At 43.5% G+C, this 26,755-nt stretch overlaps 1 protein-coding gene across 6 annotated transcripts; it reads right to left on the bottom strand.

The window, feature by feature from the left end:
- Positions 1-980: 980 nt before the first annotated feature.
- MTCH2 (mitochondrial carrier 2) lies at positions 981-26,755 on the bottom strand. 6 transcript variants are annotated; one of them, XM_057747465.1, is made up of 14 exons: positions 26,554-26,755; positions 24,527-24,611; positions 24,270-24,376; positions 21,415-21,477; positions 20,931-20,957; positions 20,670-20,732; positions 19,122-19,179; positions 18,810-18,861; positions 18,257-18,316; positions 16,716-16,809; positions 15,683-15,730; positions 13,923-13,990; positions 11,930-12,005; positions 981-10,008 (listed from the first exon to the last, which is right to left on the bottom strand). In XM_057747465.1, the coding sequence occupies exons 1-14, from the start codon at positions 26,638-26,640 to the stop codon at positions 9,922-9,924; spliced, it is 975 nt and encodes a 324-aa protein (XP_057603448.1). In that variant the 5' UTR covers positions 26,641-26,755; the 3' UTR covers positions 981-9,921. The 6 variants fall into 6 exon arrangements, with proteins under 6 accessions (XP_057603448.1, XP_057603453.1, XP_057603449.1 ...); XM_057747468.1 differs by lacking the exon at positions 981-10,008 and adding an exon at positions 13,697-13,776 and having other exon boundaries at positions 11,944-12,005; XM_057747469.1 differs by lacking the exons at positions 981-10,008; positions 11,930-12,005 and adding exons at positions 12,012-13,586; positions 13,697-13,776.

The following is a 26,755-nucleotide window of genomic DNA, read 5'->3' as shown; positions in this document are numbered from 1 at the left end:
ATGTGCATAGAATACCTCTGAGAGAATCTTCTAGAAACCACAAACAGTGGTTGCCTCCTGGGAAGAGAAATGGTTATGGGAGAAAGACATTCTTTTCACTGCTTCCCCCTTTTGTACCTAAAATTTAAAAAGGCAGAGAAAACCACTATCTTTTTAAGCAGCTGCTCGGTTCGTGCTGGCTTCTATTCAACCTGAGGTCAGCTGAAAGCCCTCTGCCTTTTTCACACGCACCATCAAGCCAAACTTCCTTCTTCCTGTGCTGGTGCAGCTGATTTTTAAAAATACATATAAACCCAGGCCTTTCCACTTCTTTTAAATTCATCCTGTTGATTTCAGCCTCGTTCCAAGATATTTTAGAATCTTGATTCTGACATCCAAATATTAGCTTTTCCTCCCAATAGTGGTGCCATCTGCACTGTGAGTGTGGCAGACACGATTAACTACTGAGCTGACCAAATGAGAAATCTAGAAGCATGCAATTTAAGACTTCGCCCCAGATTTATATCAACTGAATAACCAACTTGGGGGGAGGAGTACAGTGGTTAAATCCACCCACTGGGCAATCTCGGAGGTCACTGTTTTCCTGGCTGTCTCCTCAACTGGGAGGCATCCGATTTCTAACTGGAAACAGGCTACGCTACGTCCAAGGCAGTTTTCCTAGTGGCCTTCCAAATAACAAACGAGACTATTGTTGGTATTATTATTTACGCTCTTGTTTTTAGCAAAGGTACCAATTCTTTTTCTAGGTATTCTCAAACCCACAGTTTAATATTATATTCTACAATAAATTTGGGAATTCACCAGAAGTACACCCACCTAGAGTTTCCAGAATCTACCTTTTCCGCTCTTCTAACACCAGGACAGTTGCAGCCATCGGGCATTGGGACCGTTTTCCTTTCGTTCACAGCGTTCTCAGCTACACTGGCAAGGGTTCCCGGATAGTCTCTTCAAAGGGTTACACCTGAGGATTTTTTTAAATTAATTAATTAATTAATTAATTTTATTGGCTGTGTTGGGTCTTCATTGCTGCACACGGGCTTTCTCTAGTTGCGGCGAGCCGGGGGCTACTCTTCATTGTGGTGTGTGGGTTTCTCATTGCGATGGCCTTTCTTGTTGCAGAGCACGGGCTCTAGGCGCGTGGGCTTCCGTAGTTGCGGCATGTGGGCTCAACAGTTGTGGCTCACAGGCTCTAGAGCGCAGGCTCAATAGTTGTAGTGCACGGGCTTAGCTGCTCTGAGGCATGTGGTATCTTCCTGGAGCAGGGATTGAACGTGTCCCCTGCACTGGCAGGCGGATTCTTAACCACTGTGCCACCTAGGAAGTCCTACACCTTGGGATTTGCAACTCATTTTTATTTTTTTTTAATTAATTTTTTATTTGGCTACGTTGTGTCTTTGTTGCTCTGCCATGGGCCTTCTTTAGTTGTGGAGAGCAGGGGCTACTCTTTGTTGCAGTGCACGGGCTTCTCATCGCAGTCTCTTCTCTTGTGGAGCACAAACTCTAGGTGCTCGGGCTTCAGTAGTTGTGGCTTGAGGGCTCTAGAGCACAGGCTCAGTAGTCGTGGCACACAGGCTCAGCTGCTCTGCGGCATGTGGGATCTTCCTGGAGCAGGGCTCGAACGCATGTCCCCGGCATTGGCAGGTGGATTCTTAACCACTGCGCCGCCCAGGAAGTCCCTGCAACTCATTTTAAATGGCTGGGTGCCTAGGTTTACTTTTCCTCTCTTTGGAGTTTCCATTTCCTCTATCCCAAGTTTTGCTTGACTCATTCCAGGTCAGACAGGTTTTTCTTCCGTGGAGAGTGAGAAAAATCAGGGCTGAGCATTCTGCTTTCTGACGACGGCTAACCTGACACTTCTGTCCCCAAGTGGAACCCTAACCTCTCTTTATTCCGCTCGCTCCGAAGGTAACCAACAGTGTCTCTTACTGTCTGCACTACTTCCAGGTTTCAATTTATCAAGGACGGCCACCTTCCTTCTCTTATCCTTGCCTTTTCATTTGTGAGCCTGTCAGGGAGCTCTCGGTAACAGCCACGCTGGTTTCTTCAGCCCTTCCCCTTTTTCTGTCTGAGGATTTTCTGCAAATGGGGTGTCCTCATCTTCTATGTCAGAGCCTCCTCTCTGTTTTGTGTGCCACATTCCCATTTAAATCTCTAAATGTGAGATCATAACTTTAATTTCTTCAAATTATTTTTCTAGGACTATGTATTGGATCACCCACTCATTCCATGGCCAACATACCCTTCCTTCTCGATTCAACCTTGTCCTGTGGTTCCTGTGCCACTGACAGCACTGGGCAGTTCTTTCCCACGGTCAGAGCTAAGGTTGGGGGTGCCGCTCCTCGGTAGCTGTGTCTTCCCACTGAGAGAGGAACCGGTCACCAATGCACGTAAAGAACTGCTCAGCTGCTCAGCGGAGAGCTGCGCGGGCCCGCGGCTGCCAGGGCAGGAGCGGGCGGTCCCCCAGCCTGGGGCCGTCCTGCCCTCAGAGCCCAGCTGGGCAGGCGGAGGTGGACTCCCGCGGGGCCACGGCTTCCACGCGCTCCCCTGTCAGTTTCACGCAGAGGCTCCCCCAGGCCGGCCGTGCGCGGCAGGCAAGCGCGCAGGACTCGGAGTCAAGCGCATCCAGGTCTGGATTCCAGCTCTGCCCCTTCCCGGCAAGTTGTTCACATCTCTGAGCTTCCATTTTCCTCACTTGAAAAATGGAGATACTATGTGGTTGGCGGGGTGACTGAGGTAACATATACACACGCCTACGCACAGGTGCCCGTGCCCATCTCAGGCTCAGTTTTCACAGGCATGTTCTTGGTGGACTGTGCTGCTTTCTCTCTCTGGTCAAGCTGTTTCTTTTGGACATGCTGCAGTGTATGACTGTGCCTGGTGAACCTTCCTCTGCTGAGCCACGCCCCTGCAGCCCAAAGCGGGGCAGATCCTTGCATCTGTTTGGTTGCATCCGCAGATGCCGAGGGCCAGCTGTACGTAGTTCCAGTGGGACTGACCCTGGGTCCTGACACCTTCAGGCTGGGCCTGACTCAGGTCTGGCCAGTAGAGTACTCCATCCCCCAGACACACCGAACGGAATGGTTTACTGATGGACGTGTTTCAAGCCAGAGTCCTCCAGGGGATTCTTGCTGGAACTTCCCTAAGAGATATTAACTTGCTCTCTGGGATTCCAAGCTCTAAGAAGCCATGTAAGTGAAGCTGCCATTTGCCATCCTGCTGCCAAGGGGAGTGAGCCTGTCTGAGAGGGAAACCAGGCAGACGTGGGCCCAAGGGCTGGAGAGAGTGGGAGTCCTGACGGCTTTCTCTGAACCACCAGATTAACAACGGGCCATTTCTGCTGCCTGAGCCAATAAATTCCTTTTCTTAATTAAGCCAGTTTGCTGGGCTTTTGAGTATGCAACCATGATATACAACTTGACCCTTTCATTGTTATAAAATCACAAGTTCTCTCTCATCAAGTTCCATCTCCACCTCCTTGTTTAAATCTGTTCCCCCGTTTTTATGTAGAAAAACAGAACTCAGTACATGTGCATGACACATTAGAAATTCCCCAGCCTTGCAGACGCAGGTCTGAATCTTGGCTTTGTCATTTATCAGTCTTGGCTAAATCAGTTAATCCTTCGGAACGTCACTTTTCTATCAGTAAAATGGGGTCGTATTTTGTTTATATGGCTGTTTGACGGGTTGGAGCTAATGGATACATGGGCAGTTTGTGTAGGAAGCCACAATAAATATGCTGTTACTAGGTGGTAAGTACATTTATGTGACCGCAACAGCTTTTACTCTGTACAGCTGTCTGTAGATTCACTTCTTTCCGAGGGACATCTCTTAGCCGCCATGGTTTCCAGGTTTATATCATGGCCTTGACCAAGGAGGGATAAGAACTTTTGGGAAAAGATGGGAGATGAGGAGGTGGACAGGAATTTCAAAGCTCAAATGGAGGAGAGATGGAATTAGCCTTTTAAAAAACATTTGCAACTGCAGAACTTTACACCCACTTTCTATTTATAAATATCCTTGTCTCTCAGCTTGGCTCCTTCTGCACAAGGCTCCAGCGGAAGATAACAGACACAAAGATCAGCTGCTAGTGATGTACCAATATGCGGAGCAGAGGAGGTTGCAGGAGGAGAATTGGGGCTGCAGGACGTGGGCTTAGGGTGCATGGATTTAAGGATGCTAGAGCAAGAAGTCTTAAGAAACTGAGGTCAGAAAGTATTTTATCCCTTGCCAGAAGCTTGTATGGGCAGGGAAAAGCTGTAGCCATCCTCTGTACCCAGGTCGTACCACACAGCTCCAGCTTTATCTACTGCCTACTGTCCTGCGCTGGTGGCAGGAGGACAAGATAGAAGGCTGCCGCAACAGCTGAGCAGAGATGATGCTGCAAGGCGAGCAGAGATGATGCTGCAAGGCAGTGGGGACGGAGGGAGGATGACAAATTCAAGAGGCGCTTCTGAGAATCTAGCAGTAACTTCTTAGAAGAGGCAAGGGTAGAGAGGATTCAGAGTCTTCTTCAGGGTTTCAGCTTGGCAAACAGGGTGATCATGAAGTGTTTATGAGAATGCAAGCACCACTGCAGGCCTGGGGAGAAGGGTTGCGATGTAACTGAATTTGAGGATCCTGAACAAATATTTACTGATAACTGTGCGTCAGGTATTGTCCGGGGTGCTCATTATATGGCAGAAATGCAGCTCTGAAGAAATGTGAGGACTGTCATTAGAGATGCAATTCCACTTTCCCTCAACGCTTGGCCGGTACTAGCTCCATGACACTGCCTATACTATCTGTATTTGTAAAGTATCCCCTTAGCTTCTAATTCTTAAGTCACCGTAACAGCCACCACACTCCAAATATTTACTGTGACACTGTACTCAATTTAATGCTCCAATAAGAGTATTATCCTCAGTTCAGAGATGAGGAGCCTGAGGCTTAATATGACCAAAGTCCAAGGTCGCATGGCTGCTAAGTGACAGGGATAGAAAATGCTCCCATTCCACCATCCTGCCTCCCAGTGTCCTGTTCTTAGAGACCAGCTCAAGTGCCACTCCTTCATGAAGTCTTCCTTGAGTTCCCCCAACTGGATGTGAGCTTTTCCTCTTGTGGGTCCCAGAGAGCTTGGTTTCAACTTCTGGCACATCCTGCCTGTCCAACAGCCATCACAAGACGTGTTTGGAGACTCAGTGAGAACCTTTTCAGCGCACCAGGCTTTGCTCTTTTACACAGGGTTCCATTTAATCCTCCCAACATCCTTAGTTTTCATGTTCTCTTCAGACTGCATCCCTTCCTCAGTGTGCAGCAATGCCATGGGGACGGGGAGAGATTTATTACCTCCTCCACTGCCCCAACCCAGGGCTTTGCATACTTAGTAACTGAGGGATGTATTTATAAACTCTAAATGTGGGCCCCTCAGGGGAGGAAGGGTATGAAATGCTGAATTCCAGGAGGAGGTGAGCAGTCTGAAGTGAGGCGTGGCTCTTGTTTCCATTTTCACCCTCCTTTTTTGTTTCCAGCCAAAGGACACTCTCACCAGTCTTTGGGATGCCAGGAGGGCAGGGCCGCAGACAGGATAAAAAGTGACTAGGCACACATCTGTTTCTTGTCCTTATCTCACCTCTGGCTCCTCAGTTTGGAAAGAAACCGCAAAGCCTAGCAGAGTTTTCCATGGAAATGTGGCATTACCAGGGAACAGTCCATTCTTCTGGCTACCTTAGTGAGGCAGAAAGTGGTGCTAGGAAACGTTCTCTCACCCACAGCGTCATCTAGGATTGGGGAGGGGCAGGGTTTGTTTCATTATTTGCTCTCCCTCTCAGGAAGCTGGCGAGTCTTCAATAGCTCCTCTAGGTCCATTTTTGTTTCTCCCTCTTTTCCTCAACACGCTCCAAAGCACTGTTCTCCAGCCATATTTTGCTGAGTGGTACTAATCTGAACCTATTTGAAAACATTTTTTTCAGGGTGCCAGTAAGTTGGTTCTGGAACAACTGGTTTTAATCCAAACCTGGCTAATTGGTCCCAGACAAGAGATCTGGGGCCCCGACTGCAGAGGAATCCACTTATGAGAGCAAGGCAAATGGGCTTTTCCACAGGTTCTCTCATGACCATGGACTTATGGCAGTGCGTGTGGAAGACCTGCCTCCCTGAGGCGGCTTGGGGAAGCAGCAAATGGATGAGGCCGATTCACGTGGACAAAGTTGGTTGGAAGGGAAACAGCTGCTTTAGAAAATTAATTGCTGTTACCATCCAACATACTCTCAAAAGAAGGCTGTTTTGGGTTTTTTTGGTTTGTGGCAAAAGAACCTTTCACTTTCCCTCTAGGACAAAAATCAGAGTTCAAGATTCTGATTCTCTCAAATCTGAAGAGATAATAGGACGAGGGATCGATAGAGATGGAAAAAGTAGAATGAGATGTCACGTGACACCCTTAAATAAGCCTAAAAAAAAAATCTCTCCAGAGGAGATAAAACACACAACCTTGCCTATATTAAAACAAAACAAAACTCCATGGGAATTCCCTGGCAGTCCAGTGATTAGGACTTCATGCTTCCACTGCAGGGGGCACAAGTTCAATCCCTGGTCGGGGAACTAAGGAACTAAGATCCTACAAGCCACGTGGTGCAGCGCCCTCCCCCCCCAAAAAAGAACAAAAAGAACAAAAAAATCTCCAAAGATACAAATTACTATGGCACTTAGGGAGGCAGCCTTAATGAACCCTCCACTATGCAAAGATGTTCTAGAAGAATCCACTGAGGGAATTCCCTGGTGGTCCAGTGGTTACGACTCCATGCTTTCACTTCGACAGTCCAAGTTCAATCCCTGGTTGGGGAAATAAGATCCCACAAGCCAAGGGACAGGGCCAAAAAAAAAAAAAAAAAAAAAATCCTCCATTAAGGAGCTGACATGCAAATCATTTTCAAAAAATGTTATCCTTCAAATGTAGTAGGAGTTCCAATACACTGGACCGAGGGCACTCCTGGGAATACATCCTTCCCGTACAGTAACTTAGCTTTCCATCTGCATAAATCAGAACAGTATAGAAAAGTAATGGTGACCATCTCTATTTTCAGTTGCTTCCCCTATTTATCATTCTTCAGAGGCAAAAAGTATGTCTTTTCTGATTGAAGACCATTGTATGTTGTGGGAGGCTTGTTCTTTGGTTCACTGATTTGACTAAAACGCAGGCAAGGCCATTTTTCCTCAGATGGATGAATCACTTATCATTTGGTTCATTGGCTACTTTTTTCTCAGCATTTCATTGCCTCTATGAAGCAGTAAACATGCCTTGGAATTTGAAAGACTCAGGTTTGGACTCGCCTCTGAAACTTACGAGCTGTATAATTTTGAATGAGTTACTTAATGTAAGTCTCATTTTCTTCATCTCTACAGTGGGGATACCTACTCTACCGAAGATTATGAGAATTAACGTTTACACAACAGGCTTGGCAGTCATTACTCCCTACTGTTCTCTCTTCTTGCTTCCCCTTACCTGCCACAGCACCTTAAACTGACCAACTTTATGCACCTCTTTTACCAGCTACTTTTCCTATAAAGCCCAGTGAGGCTGCTGTTTTAGTGGGCCTGTTTTAAAGGGCTAAATGTAATTTTTTTCACAGATTTTTCGGATCAGAGAGAAGTAACGCTACTGTTGTATAAGCCTTGAATCTGGCGTTGGATGTAGTTTCTATTTTGTCAGTTTAGTTTGCAGTATAATTACAAGACTTGGGGGAGGAGAAGTTTGAAGGCAAAGATCTCATCTGGTTTGGAGGACTAAGAGAAACTTCACAAAGAGATGGCACTAGAACTGAATTTTACCATATAGCAAAAATTTCAATGAGGAGAGGGAAAGCAGGACACTTCTACAGTAGGAAATCATAGCAAAACTAGAGTACGTTTAGGTAACAGTAAATAGCTGGGATATAGGACTATGTTTAAAGTTTCCTTTATCCAAAGCTTGTCTGTATACCCTGGTACTTCTACAAGCTCCCCCAAAGTCCCAGGAAACCCCACATTCTTTTCTTCAATCAAGCTTCACTGACCAGCACACTCCCCAGAGGCAATAGTTCCTGGCAACTTAGCTCAGTACTGCCAGGGCAAACCACTGGGCCAGTTTCACAAGTGCAGCTTACAAGATAATCCTTATCTAGGTTTACATGATTTACATATATAATGAGTCAGTTCAGTATTTCTTGCATGTGTATCTTAAAAGCACCTACCTACCTGCATTTACTAGGCCTTGAATAAACTTCAAACTCTGAATATGTTCATGGCTTACAGAATTTTATGAGGACCACAGGTGTAGTACTCTTACTGAACTTGTAGCTTGGATGCAGTTGGATTGATCAGCCAGTACTTTGAATAACCCCAGGCCCTGGTGAAACGTTTCCCAACTTGCGTACAAAAGCAAAGTCCTGGTGCCCTCTGGCGGTAGACTGCTTCCCACAGCCGGGCACCGGAGTGGGCAGGCGGAGTGTGCGTGGGAACAGAAGCCTCAGGGTAATAAACATGGCACATTTTCCTACATCCTCTTTACTTGAAGATTTTTTTGGGGAAAAAAGTAGGTAATGCAAAACTTTTATATTAAAACAAATGCAAATATTGAATAGAATATAAAATTTATATTACTTTTTGAGACAAAGAGACATCAAAGACATTTCAAGGTAAGCTACTCACGAGCTTCAGGCTGTGCTCCTAAGCCTGGGGGGCGGGGGGCCCTGCGTGCTCACTCTAGCACTGTGGGTGCTGCTGTGTTCACAGGCAAGGAGCAAACTCGTTCAAGAAGCAGCAAAGTAAGTGTGTACTCATTTGACAACAACCCAGCAGATTACTTAAATACATGAAACCAAACACGTTCTCATTTTAGAGCATCTTTACCGGCTTTTAAAAGGCCTGAGTAAATAAGAGCTGTATGTTTGAGTGGAAGTTTATTTCCTTCTAAAATGAATTCTTCCCCCTCCTGCGAGTGCTGACATGCCTAACGGAGGCTATGACATGCGAGGTGGTCAACAGCATAAGAATCTTGTGGACCTAAGTCTGCATTACGAGAAGCGAAGCTACACGTACACGTTCCAAGGGTGTCATTAGAAATGAAAGACAAACTACTCACCTTCTGCAACAACAAAAAGCAAACAAAATAAAAAACGGAGTAACAAAATATCATATACCATTAGAACTGAATAATGATGTAATTTAGGGACTGGCAGAGGCTTAGCTCTTAGAGAAGGGGGCCTCATGCTGCAGTATTTGCTTCTCATATTTCACGACAATAAGAATTTCTTCTGGGAAAAAAAAGCCATTATGCTTCCTTTCCAAATCTTGCTTACTCTCTATAATTGTCCTTTTTGTTGTTGGCAACACAATTTATTGCTTTGCAATAACAGACTGAAGGCATGGATGCCTCGTGCAGAGATTTTCTAGGGTAGGTTAGCAGTGTACTGTCCTTTCTTTGAAGTATGAGAGACAGATTTAATCAAATGTGCTTAGAAGAATATACAGATTCTGGTAGATGCTGCTGAGTTTTTAAGGTCTACTAAAGAAAAAGGAATTTATAACCTCCAATATCATTTGCCTTATTAATTTTAACTTTTACAGAATTATTTCTTTCTTCATGGGATTGTACTCTTCATTTTACAAAGCCTTAAATTAAGACTCATCACATGACAACCTGCCCGTACCTTTAGGTAAATGCAACGTCTTTAAGTAAAATAATCTGGAGTAAAAATGTCCCATTTCAGAATAACTAAAGGGGGAATATCAGTGGTAAATTATGTTGTGCTGGGAAAAAGAACAAAAAAAGGCAGACACCAAACACTTCCATTTTCCCGATTAAATGATTATTAAAAAAGCGCGCCACACTGTATAGAAATCAACATTCGCTCCCATAATTCTGTGCACCTGGGACTATAGAAATGTCACTGTCCCTGCCCCACATCTTCAAATTAACATTCTCAGGTCACAACAATAAGTCTTCCCAAAGGGGACCTTCCGGAAAAACAAGCTATTTCCTCGGCTCATATTTCCCTGGAAAAAAAATAAATACAAATATAAAGTCTAATGTGAAATGAGGTCAGACAACCCAAATCAGCAGAGACTTCTGACATATTTCCGGAAAACCTGACTGAAACGACCAGGATAAAACTGGGACTATCACTACAGAGCAGCAATTTGTATTCTCTGACTCAAGGTGAGCTTTTGTGGAACTAACTACAATTATGACACAAGGATAAAGGCAAGTATTTCTTACCTATTTAAATAGAATTCCCATTTAAATTCTGGCTCTGCCTCTTGCTAGCCAGCTGGATTATCAAACGCGTCAATTCATAGACAGTGTTGAGAACAGTCCTAACACACAGTAAGTGCCAGCTTTTGTTTGTTTGTTTGGGCCGAGCGGCATGTGGGAAGTTAGTCCCTGACCAGGGAACCTGCGCCCCCTGCAGTGGACGTTCGGAGTCTTAACCCCTGGACGGCAAGGAAAGTCCCTGTGCCAGCTTTTGTTTTGAATGGAATGGTCAGATCTCTAGGCAGTACTTATAAAATCTTACAATTAAAGTAGTAATGTCATGAGTTTAACTGAGTAGACTTAAGTTAGCCTGCACATAGATCCTGCTCTCCCAAATACAGGCTGTGTGACCTTGGGTTACATAATTGGCATTATTTGACCATTCAAAGTCCCGGTTTCTTAATATGTGAGGATATTAGAGAATGATACTTATCCTCACACGGCTATAATGAGGGTTACATGAGCTGATAAATGGAAAACTCTTAGCATGATGCCTCATATACAGTAAATGTTCAATTAAGATTCGCTGTTGTCTTAAGCATTTAAAGGACCAACCGTTCCCTAGATAAGGTGTCTGATACCCTAATAATTTTCTATTTGCTTTCTTCCTATAGCTGGGGGTTCGTAAGGAAGTGGGGGGTAAAAGGGCCACCTTTCCTTTTAAATGGGGACCACGAAGGGAGATTGTCCAACAGAGAATGTAAAACTCAGAATGAAACCCAGAGTGTTCGTGTTAGGTCTGCCTGGCAGTCACCCAAGGGTCCTGGCCTGGGTTCACAGAAGGGCTTGTTGGGCACGCTAAGCAAAAGCAGCCCCCCCGCACCCCCGCCAGCAGCACTTAGGCCTCTGCATTCAGAATTCAGGCTGGGAAGCCTGAGCCCTGTGAACAAAGGCCTTTCTCATATGTGTCACCAGTGCTGTAATATAATGCAACAAAGAGCTTCCTCATACACGTTCTTCTATGATCCTTCAAAAAGTGCTTCCCACTCAAAAACAGCTTTCAACTGATGGCCTTTTTAAGTAATTCCATGTTACATTTAGCACACAGCCATTTGTCATTTTGGTTCCTAATAAAGCTCTGCCTAGACTGATCAAGAATTTCTGCTTGGAGATGACCTACCTCACACCAATAACAAACAATAAATTGGAATCTGGACAAAATCATCCACTAACGCAACTCTAGAAGTAAGAGGTCAGCTCCTTCAACACCACTGTGACAAATAATGTCATAAACAAACAACTCATCTCTCAGCTTCGCTAAATATTGTAGGAAAACACCTGAATATATTAGGAGATTCTGAAAAGTTATTTAAAAAAGGTAAGGTTGAAAAACAATCTGAAATCAAGGGCATCATTTTAACAACCAGGATAACTGTCTACTCAGACCTTATTTATAATTTAAATGTGATCACTCAAATGGCTTCCAAATGACATCCAGGAAATCTTACTTCTTCACTACCTCTCCTGATGATTTCCAAGCAGCACATTTTACTACTATGCCAGAGTGACACATGCAACATTGAAAAGGGTACATTAATTGGTGACTAAAGGATAACCTACAAGAATTAACCTAGGATTCCAGAGACATTTAAGAAAACAATCAAAAATAAAATAGGAGGAGGGGAGAGGGAGGGAGGGAGAGAGAGACTGAAAGAGAAGTACCTCTTTTTGTAGCATGCACCAGCAATCTATCCAGGAAGAATATACTGGGGAGTAGGGAGGGCATCCGCCAGCAAGCCTGAAATAGAAAAAAAAGGTTAGCTATTAAAGTCAGTATTTATAAAACATTCTCTCAAGAACTCCGTAAATCTCTGTCGAAATATTCTTCCTGGAAGTTTCCCTGGAAGCGATTTTAGTTCTGAAGAAACAAATTCTATTGGAGCAGGGGAAAGACGGAGCATCCAAAACGGATCTCCCTCCCTTACATTTAGGTTTTGAGTCAACACATAAACAGAAACTTCAATCAGTTATGCATTTTCTAAAACATCTATGTTTAAATTTGTGGACAGATGAAATCCTAGAACATAGTGACTGTATGATGAAAGAGCAGGAAAAGGGAATTTTAAAACTAAGTGGTGTTCAAAAGACTCCAAACAGGACAATGGACAGTGGTGTAAGATGCTGGTGACACATGCTCTTCCTCGGGCACAACCCCTCTCTAAAACACTACAAAGAACAACGACAACGCACCTAACTCCTCTTTCAAGCCTACTCTGGGCGAATATGTGGCAGCTGCTCCACCAATCACAAAACAGAATATGGTAACTGTGCTCACAACTCCACACAGCTATGAATCTGATAACTTGTTTGAAAACAGTGACCTATCTAATGGCATACTGTGGCAGGTAGTCTAGTTGAATAGAGTTTTTAATTAAATCAAGAGGCAAAACTTCTGGGACTTCCCTGGCGGTCCATCCAGTGGTGAAGAATCCGCGCTTCCACGGCAGGGGACACAGGTGTGACCCCTGGTTGGGGAAATGAGATTCTGCACGCCACGTGGCGCGGCGAAGAAAACTCAAAAAAGAAAACAAACAAAAATTCCAAACAAACAAAAAAGGCAAAACTTCTGTCCAACCTGCTACAGTCACTTGGCACCTAGAAGCTGGAGACCAGTGCTGTCCACCAGCACGCCAGCCCCTTCCCAGCCAATACATGAAAGGTCAAGAAATTTTCCATTTTCAACCAAATTTTCTACTTTTCTTACTTTAAAACTCACTTTCTCCACGTAGCCCTGAGGAAAAACAGGTACAGATTGTCATTCAATCCCTGACATACCTTTTGTAACTTTCTTTTTTTTTTTTAAATTAATTAATTACTTAATTTTATTGTCTGTGTTGGGTCTTCGTTGCTGCACATGGGCTTTCTCTAGTTGCGGTGAGTGGGGGCTACTCTTCCTTGTGGTGCGCAGGCTGCTCATTGCCATGGCCTCTCTTGTTGCAGAGCACCGGCTCCAGGGGCGTGGGCTTCAGCAGTTGCGGCACATGGGCTCAACAGTTGTGGCTCACGGGCTCTAGAGCACAGACTCAATAGTTGTGGTGCACGGGCTTCGTTGCTCCGCAGCATGTGGGATCTTCCTGGGGCAGGGATCAAACCCGTGTTCCCTGCATTGGCAGGCGGAGTCTTACCCACTGCGCCACCTAGGAAGTCCCCTTTTGTAACTTTCATAAGAGAGGATGAGGACTTAAAATAAAGGAGGGACTTCCCTGGTGGTCCAGTGGTCAAGACTGCACTCCCAATGCAGGGGGCATGCGTTCCATCCCTGGTTGGGGAACTAAGATCCTGCGCGTTGTACCGTGCAGCCAAAAATAAACAAAAAGTTCTTTAAAAAAAAAAAAAGGAAAGATGTGAAAGTAGAGTAATTTGGTAATTATCCCACCCTTTTCAGTAAAGAACGTAGATTACTGGCAAGTGCACATTATTTATAAGTACCTGAGAAATAGTATTTGCACCCTTATCTCTTCCAAAACAGCGTATGAAGTGGCTGCTTATAACAAAAATTGACGGCACGGCTGGTGCACAGGGCAGGCAGAGAAAAAATCAGGAAATATATTAACAGCATCACTTGTACTTATCCTCCCCAAATTTTTACCAGGACTCTCTGCCTGTCAGGCATACAGGCAGCCAACTACTAAGATAAGAAATGCAAGGCACTTACCCACAGTTGTTGACAGCCATAAGATTAGAGACAAGCACAAAAGGATACGTCAACATACTGGCAAAAAACTGTAAAAGAGTAAAAAGAGAGCTAAGTTACTAAGTCATTCTTAGCCTCCTTTATTCTTCTTCCCCTCCCTTAGTCCTAGTGCCACCGTGGTCGAATACTCCAACAATGGTTGTGCTTTCTCAGTAACCCAGGAAAGACTAACTTACACATTTTTGAGCCTGGAGTTATCTCCTCCTCTTACCATACTACTACATGCAACCTTTTAACCAACAATCAGAAGACTTCTCTTATTCTGTGATTGAGCCCTCATTCAAATACAACTGAACTTCATCATTTAAAAGTAAATACAGGGACTTCCCTGGTGGCAGTGGTTGAGAATCTGTCTGCCAATGCAGAGGACACAGGTTCGATTGCTGGCATGGGAAGATCCCACATGCCACAGAGCAACTAAGCCCATGTGCCACAACTACTGAGCCCATGCTCCGCAACAAGAGAAGCCACTGCAATGAGCAGCCCCCGCTCACCACAACTAGAGAAAGCCCTTGAGCAGCAACGAAGACCCAACACAGCAAAAAAAAAAAAAAAAAAAAGAAAAGAAAAGAAAAGAAAAGAAAAGAAAAGAAAAGAAAAGAAAAGAAAAAAGTAAATACAACTAGCGACTTCCCTGGTGGCACAGTGGTTAAGAATCTACCTGCCAATGCGGGGGACACAGGTTCGATCCCTGGTCGGGGAAGATCCCATATGCCATGAAGCAATTAAGTCCGTGCACCACAACCACTAATCCTGTGCTCTAGAGCCCGTGAGCCACAACTACTGAAGCCTGCACACTCTAGGGCCTGCGTGCTACAATTACTGAGCCTGAGTGCTGCAACTACTGAAGCCTGATTGCCTGGAGCCCGTGCTCAGCAACAAGAGAAGCCACTGCAATAAGAAGCCTGTGCACTGCAACAAGAGTGAAGAGTAGCCCCCACCTGCCACAACTAGAGAAAGCCCGCGTGCAGCAAGGAAGACCCAACACAGCCAAAAAAAAAAAACAAACAAAAAAAGTAAATACAACTAAATACAATAAGCTTTTCAAAATAGCCCTGAAGAAAACAAGAAAACATGAACATCTTTCCATAGACCATGGAAACTACTTCAAAAGTCAACTACTGGAAGACTCCACATGATTAAAGAGGGTGAGGCTTCCAGTCAAGGTTCAGCAGGATACAGTGAGAAGCAGGGGCAGCTCTGTGATGAGAAATGCCCACTCGCCCTCTCTGAAAGCTGAAAGGCACCAGACTATGTGGGCTTGTTATTACTGTCACTGTGATGCAGGCGCTCTGGGTTATTCTTACCTCTGAAAAACATTAATACATTTGAGAGACTTCCCTGAGAGACAGCTGGTTGCTTTAAGGCAGTGATGACACGGCCAAATTTAAAAGAAAACTACTCCTAAAAACAGACTTTCCCGGTGGTCCAATGGCTAAGACACTGCACTCCCAATGCATGGGGCCCAGGTTCAATCCCTGGTCAGGGAACTAGATCCCACATGCCACAACTTAAGAGTTCACATGCCACAACTAAAGACTCTGCATGCCACAACTAAAGACCCTGCATGCCACAATGAAAGATCCCACATGCCGCAACTAAAAGATCCTGCGTACCATAACTAAGACCCAGAGAAGCCAAATAAATAAATAAATATTTTAAAAAACAAACAAACAAAAAAAACTACTCCTAAAAGGTTAAGAGAATTTTTGAAAACTTACTCCTGTGACAGCTTGGGAATAACTCTTCATTTCATTCATGGTGGAAACCTAGAATAGGAGCAAAGCCTTTATTAGAACGAGTAAGAAAACTAAGCTGATATTAACAGCTAACTATCCCTAACCATACCAATATACTCTATCTCTTAAAAATTAATTATTAGTTTGACAACTTGAAAATTAATTAATTTTATGAAAACCTAAAATACTGATCATGAGCATAAAAAGGCAGTGGTCAAAATGATCAGCTGGATTCAACATTAACAGACAAGTTCATATTAGACGAAGAGGCTTAGGAACAAATACGATAGCCTCAGGATTTCAACAACAGGAAGTGAGATTGGTAACCCTTTGCCGTGTCCTAGAAAAACAATCTCTGGAAACCATACTGACGGTATACTAAGGGACAAGTCACTCCTTCTGTATGCACCTAGCTGTGACCAGATACTGTGGGGAAGATCAGTCTCTATACTCAAGAAACCAAGCATACGGATTTTTAGTCCTACCCCCTGCCTGCGTATGTTCTAGTTTCCACCATGCTATGGGGCTGCCTGTGTTCAAAGAGGTCTACAACTGCTGAGGCTGGAGAATCATTACTTTCAAGGAAGGCTGATTCTTACACATACACTCACACACACGCACACACCCACCACTGCCCACAGGCTGAGGTTTCTAGAAAGCCCAATATAGGAGTCCCCTTAACACTTCAGATTAGATGGAACACCTGAGTACACTACAGAATTATCCTGCTTCATGGCGTCCCCTAACATTAGGTATTAATAAAGAAGGGATCTCCTTGCAGCATGGAGACAGGCAGACTGTTAGACTGTTAGGCTCACTCTGCCACGCCCTAGGGACTCTCTCCATGGTACACGGTATAGGTCATTCCATTAGCCTTTAAAACTTTGTTAATATTTAGCTATATAACGATGAGTCAGGCACTTAACCAACAGCCACCTTACTTTAAAGCCAACCTAGCTGCCGGGTGGATACAATGAAGTCAACACCTGCACAGCTCATCACCGGCACAACCTACCCCACTGTCCAGTGCATAGGTGTTGACGAGGTAGGCCAGTGAGTTACAGAGCCACAAAGAAATGATGTCACCTAGGAGGCGAGGAATAAGACCCCTACATGAAGATAAGAACCAAGAAATGTGGTCAGTAAAATGATCATTCACTCAATATAAACACTTCTCAAAGAATTAGACTTCAAAACATTCTAGAGAACTGAAAAGACATTAAATATGAGAACCTAACCAGTTCATTCGCGTTAATATAACTGTTCTTGAGGCTAACCTCTAATGACTTTTATTCTAATTTTTAGAACGCAGGTTGGTTATATCCCTCTAAGCTATGGTCAATGGCTCACCTTACTATTAATAACTATAAGCACGGAGGCAAAAAATTTGCCTGAAGAGAAGAGACTTAAATATGCTTATTGCTAACCTACTTGATGTTCAAATTTGGCAGTGAAAAGATGAGAAAAATTACAAAATGAGAACGGCCCCAACAAAGATACAGGTGAGGGGCATCAAAAAACACGTCTCCAGGGCCTAGGTAACCTAGGTGAGGCAGCGTGGAAGAGTGGGACGAACACCACCTCACAGACTGAAGACCAGGGTTTAAATGCCACCCACGTCTACCACTTCCCAGCCGCGTGGCGGGCAGCAAAGGAACGTCCCAGGGTATCAGTTTTTATTTTTTTATTCTCTGAAATGAGAAAAATAATCGCTGTCTTGCCTATTCCCCAGAGTATTTATGATGCTCAAACATAAAATCTACGTGGAAACACTGAAAATTAAAAAGGACCCTTTAGTTGATAATGCCGTCTTCATTGTTAACAGAAGAACAAGGCTAGTAGCTTAAGTTCTTCCAAAGTAAATTCAAGAGAATGAATACAGCGCAACAACGTATTCTCTCAGGATAAGGAAGACATATGTTAGATCATTTTCCATTTTTTCAAAAATGAACCTTCCTCATTTTATGATCTATATATAGTAATTGAGAACTTACTATAATGGTAGAAACTTGGAATGAATTTGTTAAAAAAACAAAACCTTCATTTCAAATGTTTTAGATGTGCAGAGCAAAAGTTTGGGATCTCTACAAGGGAATTTAGGGACTTCCCTGGTGGCGCAGTGATTAAGAATCCACCTGCCAATGCAGGGGATGAGGGTTCAATCCCTGGTCTGGGAAGATCCCACATGCCACAGAGCAACTAAGCCCGTGTGCCACAACTACTGAGCCCGTGTACTGCAACGACTGAAGCCTGTGCACCTTAGAGCCCGTGCTCTGCAGCAAGAGAAGCTACCACACCGAGAAGCCTGCACACCACAACGAAGAGTAGCCCCTGCTCGCAACGAGAGAAAGCCCACATGCAGCAACAAAGACCCAATGCAATCAAAAAAAAAAAAAAAAAAGAGAGAGAGAATTTAAGTTGGAGGGGCCTAAATAGAGTTTAACATAAAGTAAACCCAGAGAGTACATTTTGAGGTTTCAACAGGAATCATGTCCTCATTCTCATAAAAGCTTTCTACTCACACAAAAGTCACACACAAATCAGTAATTTACTCACGCAAAAAAACCTAGGATGCCCTCTTCCCGATAGATAGTTGCTATGGAGTCACAAAGTCCACTAGGTTCAGAAGAAGGAAAGGTAAAATACATTAAGGTTATTTCTGAGCTACTAAAGAAAACAAATTTCAATTACCACTTTGACAAGGTGAAATTTACAGCCCCACCCCTGCTCCCCTTTCTACCACCCTCACTCCACAAAGACAGTTGAATTTAGAAATAGAAGTGGAGGTATTAATCCCTAAGGGTGTAGTCACATGGAGTCAGGGTGAATTCTCACTTCAGTGGTTCTGCAACTTACTCTGAGATCCTGGGTAGGCTCCTAAACTTGTCTGGGTCTTTTCCTTCTATTTTACTGTTGTTTTTTGTTTTGTGTGTGTGTGTGTGTGTGTGTGTGTGTGTGTGCGTGCGCCCATGTGTCTGTAGATCAAATGATACACAATATAGGAATTTGTGTTGTAAGCTCTAAGGCATCATAACAATGTAAAGTGTTATTATTCTAATACTTTGGCTTCAACAGACCTCCTTGAATACTTGAAAATAGAAACACTTACCAGTACTTGGATTCTCTGCCAATAAACTGTACCATAGATCTCAGAGTGATCACTACAGAACACAGAGAAAAGATTTTTAAGCTACCTTGAGATAAATTTTAATAGCCCTGGGGGGCTAAAAAAAAAAGGTTTTCTCACCTAAAGACACTTTGCTATCTGGATACATTGGATAAAAGCCAAAACAAGCAAACAAAAAACCACAGGCAAGGTACTTTCGTGAACTCCCATGTCAACCTATCTAAGTAGTCAGGAGAGATCATGACATAAAAGAAAGATAAACAATCAGATTTCAGTTATCAACTGCAAACATACCGTGGAAGGGATGTGTGATCAGAGTAGCAGCGGAACGAGCCATCATCTCCCGGGTTGTCTGGAAACAATCAACACACACTTGTGAAATCTAAATAAATGACACTCAAATTCCTATGAAAAGTCATGTGGGTGGACAATGCAGAATAAGAAAGTGAGCAACACAGCACTCCTGCTCTTCCTGGAGTCAGGAAGAGTAGCCTGAATGGGATGCAATACAATACACTATCATTCTAGCTTAGCTTTCACTTACGGATTCCAATATTGTTATAGTTACTTCTCAAAATTTCTCTGCAAAGCAGATTTCTATTATCTCCTCAAATTTACAGATAAGAAAAACAAAAGCAAAGAAACAGGGAAAGGGACTTCCTTGGCAGTCCACTGGTTAAGACTCCGAGCCTCCAATGCAGGGGGTGCGGGTTTGATTTCTGGTCAGGAACTAAGATCCCACATGCTGCAAGGTGCGGCCAAAAATAAAGAAGAAACAGGGAAAGTCACCAGCAAACAGTAACCTAGCTAGAATAAAACTAGGAGCCTGTAATTTTAAATTATTAAGTTGTTCTCTCGTGAGTGATTTCAGAGACCCTGATATCTACACTAGACAAATGTCAGGCTCTATTTAATCTGTACCAACATCTCAAGGAGAACAAAACAATTTGATTTGTTTTTCAACCACAACCCTGTAACTGTGCAGTATCTAAGAGCTCCTATATTTATCCTAGTTTATCTTTCTAGTCCAGAGGTTAGTAGAAAAATTCAATCACAATACTTGGAGGTAGGTTATAAATATAGCAGGTCTGTCATTCATTTACCATTTAAACATTATCTTCAGTCATTGAGTTAAGAGATCTCTCACCCCCTACTCTAATGGTAGTTCTAAGAGCCCTGGGATGAAGTAAATAAAGTTAAGAAAATATAAAACACATATTAATACATGTCTCTCTACTTTTAAATAAAATGACTTCATGAAAATTTACAAAAAACAGAGTTGACTCATCTGACATCTAGACCTATAGTGATGTTTGTTCAGTAATATATACTTTAGAAGGCAGCATTTACTGAAAAAATTGTGACCTCACTATAGACAATTAGATAATGTAAAGACTAAGAAATAATAGAGTATTATTAAGTCAGGAATGCAACAAACTCCAATGGCAGGTGACAGGAATGGGAAATGGGCGATGAGGACATTTCTAAGTCAGAATAATGCTCTAAAAGCATTTCTGGATGTATAATATCCAACACACACAAAGGGCCTAGCCACTATTTTAACACTTTTAGGCCAGAGATTTTCAACTGTATTATAAGAGGGTTTAGTAGAAACCTCTTCAATTTTAAAGATGAAAAGAGTGGGCAAAATACATTTCCTTGAAATGCAACTACTCCAAAAAGTAATGCTTTTTTTCTCTCTTTATGCTCTACATGCAGTAAAGCCCACATTAAATTGAAGGTTTAACTTCATTTGGAACAGACACTGAACATACAGGCCTGATGATCCTGATTCCACAACTGCCACCCTGCTCTGATTCAGAGAACTCATAATCATCTTACCTCCTTGATAACTCGGTCAAAGGAAGATGAAACTTCTTTCTGTACATTTCCAGATCCTGACTCCTGGAAATCAAAATGAAAGAAGACAGATGTCTTGATTGTTTTAAACAGAACTGTTCAAACTGGTGCCCACTCTGTACACCAACACTCTCTATGATGAAAGGAAAGCTGACTGCTCATCCCTTTTCCTAAAGAGGACCAAAGAGCAACAGCAGCTTGCAAGGAAAATGGGCTCATGCACATAAATCTGCTCCAACATACCTCAGCCTTGTCACACTCCTGGTAATGCTAAGAAGAAAGAGACAAGAAAAGAAAGGATGATTAGGGCTATCATAGTGTCATTGAACAGGACATGAAATGAAAACTCTATTGACTGGCAGAAATTAAAATAGTTGATTTTTGGGGGACTGTAAATCTCCAATTAACTTCTACTTCTAATTAATACTCAGAAATAAGTATCTCTAATGATCTTGTTGCTAAGTTTAACATAACGATTGGTCAGCTCATATAAAAGCTTATCTAAAAGAAGAAAAAGGAAAACAAAACAAAAATCCAAGAACATTATTTACTAAACATACACATATAACAGAAAATAAATCGGTAAAAACATAGCCTAGGATTAAAGCTATAGAAAAAGCCTCAGGGCTTTTTCATGGAAAAAGCAAGTCCAATACCAAATTAGGGCAAGATGCTTCAGTGTACAAAGAACAGAGAATTGGTACTAAGTCTGAATAGCTGAAATCACCTCACTTTTCCTTTTGTGTCTGACTGTTTCTAAACCAAGCAAGAGAGGAGATGGTTTCTTCTTCTGGAGAAGAGAACATGAAACTGTCAGGACTGACACTGCATTGGAAGAGGAAACATTATTTGTGGGATACCTCAGAAATAGAAGAAGGGCTAGGTGAAATACAAGAAGCAAACAATTGATCTCCTAGCTATAATCAGATTTAAAAAATAGATAACACTGTCTTTTGTAAAAAGAATTACATTTTAAAAATAAAATCAGAGGGAAGAGAACAAATATCATGACTAAGCGAAATGATGATTTTTGGTCAAATTCCAGGTCTTTGGCCAGAAATAGTTCTAACAGTTTAAGGAGTTTTAAAAAATTCTCATTCATTTCTAGACTTTGGTTTTCACCTCGTTAATAAAATTTTCAACCCGTCTCTTCTACATTATTCTGAACAGATTTCAATTTAATTCTTGTTCAGATATATAGAACTCTAAAACAAAGGCTAACAGTTGCATCAACCCTGAATTGGTGGACTTCCTAGGTGGCACAGTGCTTAAGAATCTGCCTGCCAATGCAGGGGACATGGGTTCGAGCCCTGGTCAGGGAAGAGTCCACATGCCACGGAGCAACTAAGCCCGTGTGCCACAACTATTGAGCCCATGTGCCACAACTATTGAAGCTCACTCACCTAGGGCCCGTGCTCCACAACAAGAGAAGCCACTACAATGAGGAGCCCGCGCACCACAATGAAGAGTAGCCCCCTCTCTCAGCAACTACAGAAAGCCTGTGTGCAGCAACGAAGACCCAACGCAGCCAATAAATAAATAAATAAACCAAACCAAACCCTGAATTGGTCTTTCCTCTTGACTGTATAAGTTGCTTTTGATACTAAGTGTACTAATATCCAGTTCTATTTCATGTGGCTACATGTAAAACACATATTCCAGTTACTTGCTTACCTCGGGCTTGTCTTACTTTTCCTTTACATAAAGGAACTTGATCTCAAGCAGTAATTTCACTTGTGCTCTAAGTCTATACACAAACCTCTTTGAGCTTAGATGACAACTACTTTCTCACATGAAAACGTAAACCTCATTTAGGTGACAAGAGCGCTTTCACTGAGTCAGAGTACAGTGTGGCCGGAAAACAGAGTAGTAATCAATCCAGCAAAAACATTAACACTCCATCACTCTGACCTATGGGCCACCCGAAATGGTGCTTCTACCTTCAGGCCACAGGCATGACGACAAGAGTAAGTGTAATGAAACAGCTTCTACGCGAGGAACTGACTGGAAAACCTCTCCAACTCGATTCAACAGTCTGAAGAGAATTTAAAACCTAAGCCAATCAGATTATGAAACTGATGAACAAAATCATGATCTGCTCATCAAATGCTACAACAATAGGACCGGAGCAACGTTAAAGCCTCAAAAAGTACCTGGAGGATTGTAGTGAGCACTTTTGGTGGTGGTTTTCTTTTCTTTTTTTTTTTTTTGGCTGAGCCTCACAGTGCAGGATCTTAGTTCCCTGACCAGGGACTGAACCCATGCCCCCTGCAGAGGAAGCGCAGAATACTAACCACTGGACAGCCAGGGACTTCCCTGTACCGAGTACTACTGAAATAAACAGTTTGTAAACATTTGGAATTCAGCACATCTGACATACAGGTTGAAAATATTATACAGATTTGGTTGGCACACACTGCTATACTTTTGAGAGCTACAGCACACAAGATAACATACCCTTAGTGTCAGTAGGAGACAGAATAATGAACTAGAAAACCTATTAACCTTATATTCATGCTGAACAACCTTCCCATGGACTGTTCTAAATGGTACAAAATTTGTATGCATAATACCTTTACAAATATTGCAAAGGGCAATTGTGTTTGACCTACATTGTAACTGGTGCAACTGAGAAACCAGCATAATCAAAATTATAAGCTTTAGCATTTAAAGTTAAAAGAAGCTTGCAAAACAAAATGATCACTAAGAAAGAAATCTAATTTTGATGTTTTTAAAAACATTTTATGAAACATCGCAAACATACAGAAAAATTGAGAAAACAATCCACCTATGTATCTCCCACCAAGATTAAACAGATGTTAATATTTTGGCTTTTCTGCTTAAAATTTCTTGCCTTTGTAAAATAAAATGCCACAGATTAGCTAAAGTTTCACCCCTCATTTCTTCCTTCCTTCTCAAAAGTAACCACTACCCTGCACACTTGGGTGAGGTTTTCTTAAACAAACAGAAAACCTTTCAAATGTATGCAATATAACACATGTACAGATATAGTGCACGAAATACAAACGCACAATGGAATAAATAATCAAATGGCAAATACACACACAGCCATGGTCCAGGTGAAGGAAAATCATTTCCATTACCCTTGTACCCCATGCACAGTCCCTCTTCCCACAAATAAAGACTATCCTGACTTTTTTTATCTTCTTAAGTTTTTTTAAAAAAATAAGTTTGTAACAGAAAACATTTTACTAGTAGTAACACTAGGAATAAGAGGAAAATAACATCAGAAACAAATGTATGTTTTAACCAGCTTCCTTCCTCATTCAAATGAGCTCTACAGGAGCTCCAATAAGTATACTTAATTTCTGCTCAGAACAACTGGTCCAGAGCAAGAAGCTTATGTAGATCAAAATCAATTACTTCATTTTATACAAATTCTCCTTGCTTTCCAGGAAAGAATTAAGAATGGTTATTTCAAGTAAATGTTTTTCAAGAGGAAGAAAGGCCATGGATATAAACATACGTATCTTTGAAACTGCTCTTGATGAGTAGTAGAACGAACAGTATATGTAAAAGGTAATATAAATCTGTGGGAAGATGGATTGATTTTCTTCTTACCTGTAAAACTTTACCATGGACCACCGTTCCAAGGACCCCTGAACACAGTCTTGGAGTTAAGCCTGTGAACAACCCACGCTTCCCATCGATGCTCGCAATGTGCTGAGCTAAGAACACAAGCCAGAGATTTACATTCTAGTTGAAAGTAATGGTTACATAAAAATTTCAAAGAAACAAGCTTTCTATATATTTTTTCAGTAATTTCTGGCTAGCACACCCCTCAATGTCATCCAATTCCAAATAAATCAGACACTTACCATAACAGAAGAGACCAGGAAGCTGACAAACTTGCCGCCCAAAAATATTTCGTCCTATTGTTGGAGGAAGAGGCTCATATCCCACCTTTAAAAACAGGAGAATACACCAATACTAAGCAAAAATTTCCAGGAATGCCTGGGTTGCAAGGTATTGAATAAAGAACAAATTTAGAGTTATAATTTTTTAACACAAGTTAGAATGCAGTGTATATTTTCCAAGACAGTGATGAATATCATCCTTGTCTGTTGTGTGGTTTTTTGTTTTTGTTTGTTTTAATTTTGTCACTTGATTAAGACTGGTTTCAATAAACTCCAAGTTTTCTTTTGGTTTCAAATTCTACAAAATAAACCATATAGCTGAGATAGACTAGCATCAAACTGAAAAACAGAATAAGGGAAATTTTTGTGTTAAGAAAGCTACAGTTTACTGAGGACGCTCAAAAATATCTTCTAAAGAAAATCCAGCATATTTTTAATATTTGGACAAAGTGAGAAGGCTAAGCCAGCATCAACTTCATATTTGGCTAACAAAACAAAGCTCTCAAAAGACAAATGCAGATACAGCTCGGGATAACTCATTTGGGAAACAATTACAAGCTAAGTCCATGTTAAAGGAGCAGACTGTCACGAACAATCTAATAAAGGCCATTTTAGAGTTAATGTCATCATTTTATTTCCACAATATATTCAGACTCTAGTGCCACAGGGACACTTGAGAGCATGAGTGCTGTCAGACAGGGTTTCGACTCTCTACTGCTGTGATTCTCCACCTGTTCAATTAAAGAACTCCTGAAAGTGTCACTGTGCAACTGTTTTAAAACTGAACATTTGGGAATTTCACCAAAACCCCTGAGACACTTGGCAACACAAGGATGTTGCGCAATCAGGATTAAGGAGTCTTTGAGACAAGAGCTCCGAATGTCACTAGAAAACCTTGCCTCCTGAATAAGGACTGAGTGATGGGCTTATATCAGATTTACTGCAAAATGATTTCATCTCAGATATTATCTAGCTACAGATGTGCCAACTGTTTCAGATGTCACAGTACGGTTCAAAGGTTTTGTTCTTTATTTTATTTCTGGGCCACACCTAGCCGCTTGTGGGGATCTCAGTTCCCTGATCAGGGACTGAACCTGGGCCCTCAGCCGTGAAAGCGCAGTCCTAACCACTGGACCTCCAGGGAATGCCCTTTGTTCTTAATTTAAATGACTGACTTAACAGTTTCTTACATACAGGTTCTGAATCCACAAAGGTCAACTCGGCAACACATAATATGGACTCACATCATTAACGCAAACATAAGAAATGGGGCCTTCCCCAGCGTCTTGCCTATTTTCGACAAAAAGATAGATGGGGAGGACAGGCGTTCTCTCCTTGGTACCACGCGTGACGTAATTACGTCAACTCTCGACAAAAGTTCAGAGACGGAAGGAGCTGCCCAGCACGCGGAAATTCAGCAAGGCCACTGCAGACACGCCCCGACGGTCTGCCGCCAGCGAGACGCGCGAAGCCCCGCGTGCCTGCGAGTGGAAACAGCACTCGGGAGTGGGCTGGCGGCGCGCGGGGGACCGGCGCACACCCCGCGGCGCGCCCCGACCGAACGGCTCCCGCCGGGGCCGCCGCCGCCTCGGCGCCCTCCCTGCGTCCCGGCGCCGCCAGCGCGGAGCTCAGGCGCGGCGGGACCGGGCGCGGATCGGAGCCCGGCTGCCCCGAGTCTCGCGCTGCGCCCGCGGCCGGGAAGGAGAGAGGGCCGCGCGCCGAGGGGCGGAGGGGAAGGCCGGCGCGTCCTCGGCGCCGCCCGGCCGGGGCCCACCTCAGGGAGCAGACGCCGCCGCGCTGGGCAGCCGCCGGGCCGGGTCGGGCGGCAGCGGGCGGCGGGCGAGGCGCGGGCCTGGCGGCGGGCGGGCGGCGAGGGAGGGGCGGCCCCGCGGGGGACGGGAGGCCCGGCGCCGCAGCCTCCTCAGGCGCCCCGGGCAGCGGCGACCCGGCGGGGCGCCGGGCGGGGCAGGCACGGCGACGACGCCTACCTGGATGAGCACCTTCACGTACATGAGCGGCTGGGACAGGATGGTGAGGCCCGAGCCCAGGAGCACCTGACTGGCCGCGTCCGCCATGATGGCACCCGCGGACGGACGGACAGACGCAGCCACGAAGCGACCAAGCCGGTCGCGGATCACGTGCCAGGACCGCCGGCTTCCCTGGCCCGCGGCGCGCGCGCGCACGCGCCCC

Source organism: Hippopotamus amphibius, chromosome 9, assembly GCF_030028045.1.
Source record: "Hippopotamus amphibius kiboko isolate mHipAmp2 chromosome 9, mHipAmp2.hap2, whole genome shotgun sequence".
Taxonomy (NCBI): domain Eukaryota; kingdom Metazoa; phylum Chordata; class Mammalia; order Artiodactyla; family Hippopotamidae; genus Hippopotamus; species Hippopotamus amphibius.
This window is presented reverse-complemented; position numbering and strand designations above follow the sequence as displayed.